General features: G+C 39.0%; 1 protein-coding gene across 1 annotated transcript in view; it reads left to right on the top strand.

Annotated features, from left to right (window-relative positions):
* The window catches only part of LOC106531073 (afadin), a gene marked incomplete at its 3' end in the record, with an annotated part of 96,224 nt that overhangs the window by 72,520 nt on the left and 22,454 nt on the right, over window positions 1-1,250 (top strand). The window contains 1 exon segment of the mRNA XM_014026841.1: window positions 398-442. Within this exon segment, the coding sequence (XP_013882295.1) occupies window positions 398-442 (45 nt within the window).

Genomic DNA, 1,250 nt, shown 5'->3' with positions numbered 1-1,250 from the left:
TTATTAGTTTTGTTTTAATGAAATGAATAAAGAATTGAAACTGAAACTATCAAAATATGACAACCAGCTTTATTTACTGTTAAAATAGATTTAGTTAAAGTTGTGTTTCTCTGTTCTGGTGGTAACATTTAATATTTTTAAACTAAATATATTATATATTGTGGTGGTAGTTTGGTGTGTCTGTTTGCAGTTTTTGGGTTAACACTGCAGTTAACACTGCATTTTCTTTCCTCCTTGCTGCATTTTCACCCTCTGCTTTATCTGTTTTCTTTCTCACCTTCTCATGGCATGTTGGGGTGTGTGTGTGTGTGTGTGTGTGTGTGTGTGTGTGTGTGTGTCTGTGGCCTGTGCATGTGTCCTCCTTCCTTTGTGCCTGCCTGCTGCCTGCCTACTGTAGGCCGAGGGAATCACTATGCCTACTACGCCTATCGGCACCAAGAAGGTAAAGATGCGCCGCGCCTTCTGTGTCTGTTGCTGYTGGGGTTGTTTGACCTCTGACCACTCGTTTTAGCTCACAGTAGTCCAACACATTCACCTGAACAGGGACCACATGTCTTATTAAACCTCGATTCATTTGAAACGTTCACAGAAGAACAGACRCAGTGTGAGCTTTGGACGAGAAATTACTGAAAGAAAAAAATATATTTTTGTCAATTTAAAACCACTTTAAAGCTGGGGTGCCCAAACAAGAAGGTCAAATTGAAAATCTACCTGAGGGTTGTGGCCCAAATGCAACAGTTTAATTCATGAAATACGTACAAATACTGCTTCAGTAAAGTTTTTTTTATAATTAAGCTAGCAGCTAGTGCGGCGACCATTGATTTTTGTTTGCTTTTTTTTTTATCCCGTGCACTTAGAGAAAGTTTATGTACACTCAGGCAGCAACGGCTCATAGGACATTTCATAAATTGATCAAATATGAGTATTTGTGGTCTTGTAAAGTGTGTAAACCTAGATGTGTTCTTAAATCTAATCTACATGTACTGTACAGGGATGGGAAATCGTCCCTATTTTCAGATCATAAATCACCTGTTATCTCTCCTCTTATTTGACTGACAGGTGTCAGGTTGTGAAACATGGAAGCTCTGTGTCCGGGTCTCTGCCCTGTTCCGTGGGAGTTCCGCAGGGTAGCATACTGGGCCCATTGCTTTTCCTATTATACATAAATGACCTTCCAATAATATTGAAGTACTGGTATTCAAATATTTTAATGTATGCTGGTGATACTGTTCTTTTTTTTGTCTGATTTT

Source organism: Austrofundulus limnaeus, unplaced genomic scaffold (genome assembly GCF_001266775.1).
Source record: "Austrofundulus limnaeus strain Quisiro unplaced genomic scaffold, Austrofundulus_limnaeus-1.0 Scaffold594, whole genome shotgun sequence".
NCBI lineage: Eukaryota > Metazoa > Chordata > Actinopteri > Cyprinodontiformes > Rivulidae > Austrofundulus > Austrofundulus limnaeus.
Note: the sequence above shows the minus strand (reverse complement) of the source record. Positions and strands in the feature narration are given on the sequence as shown.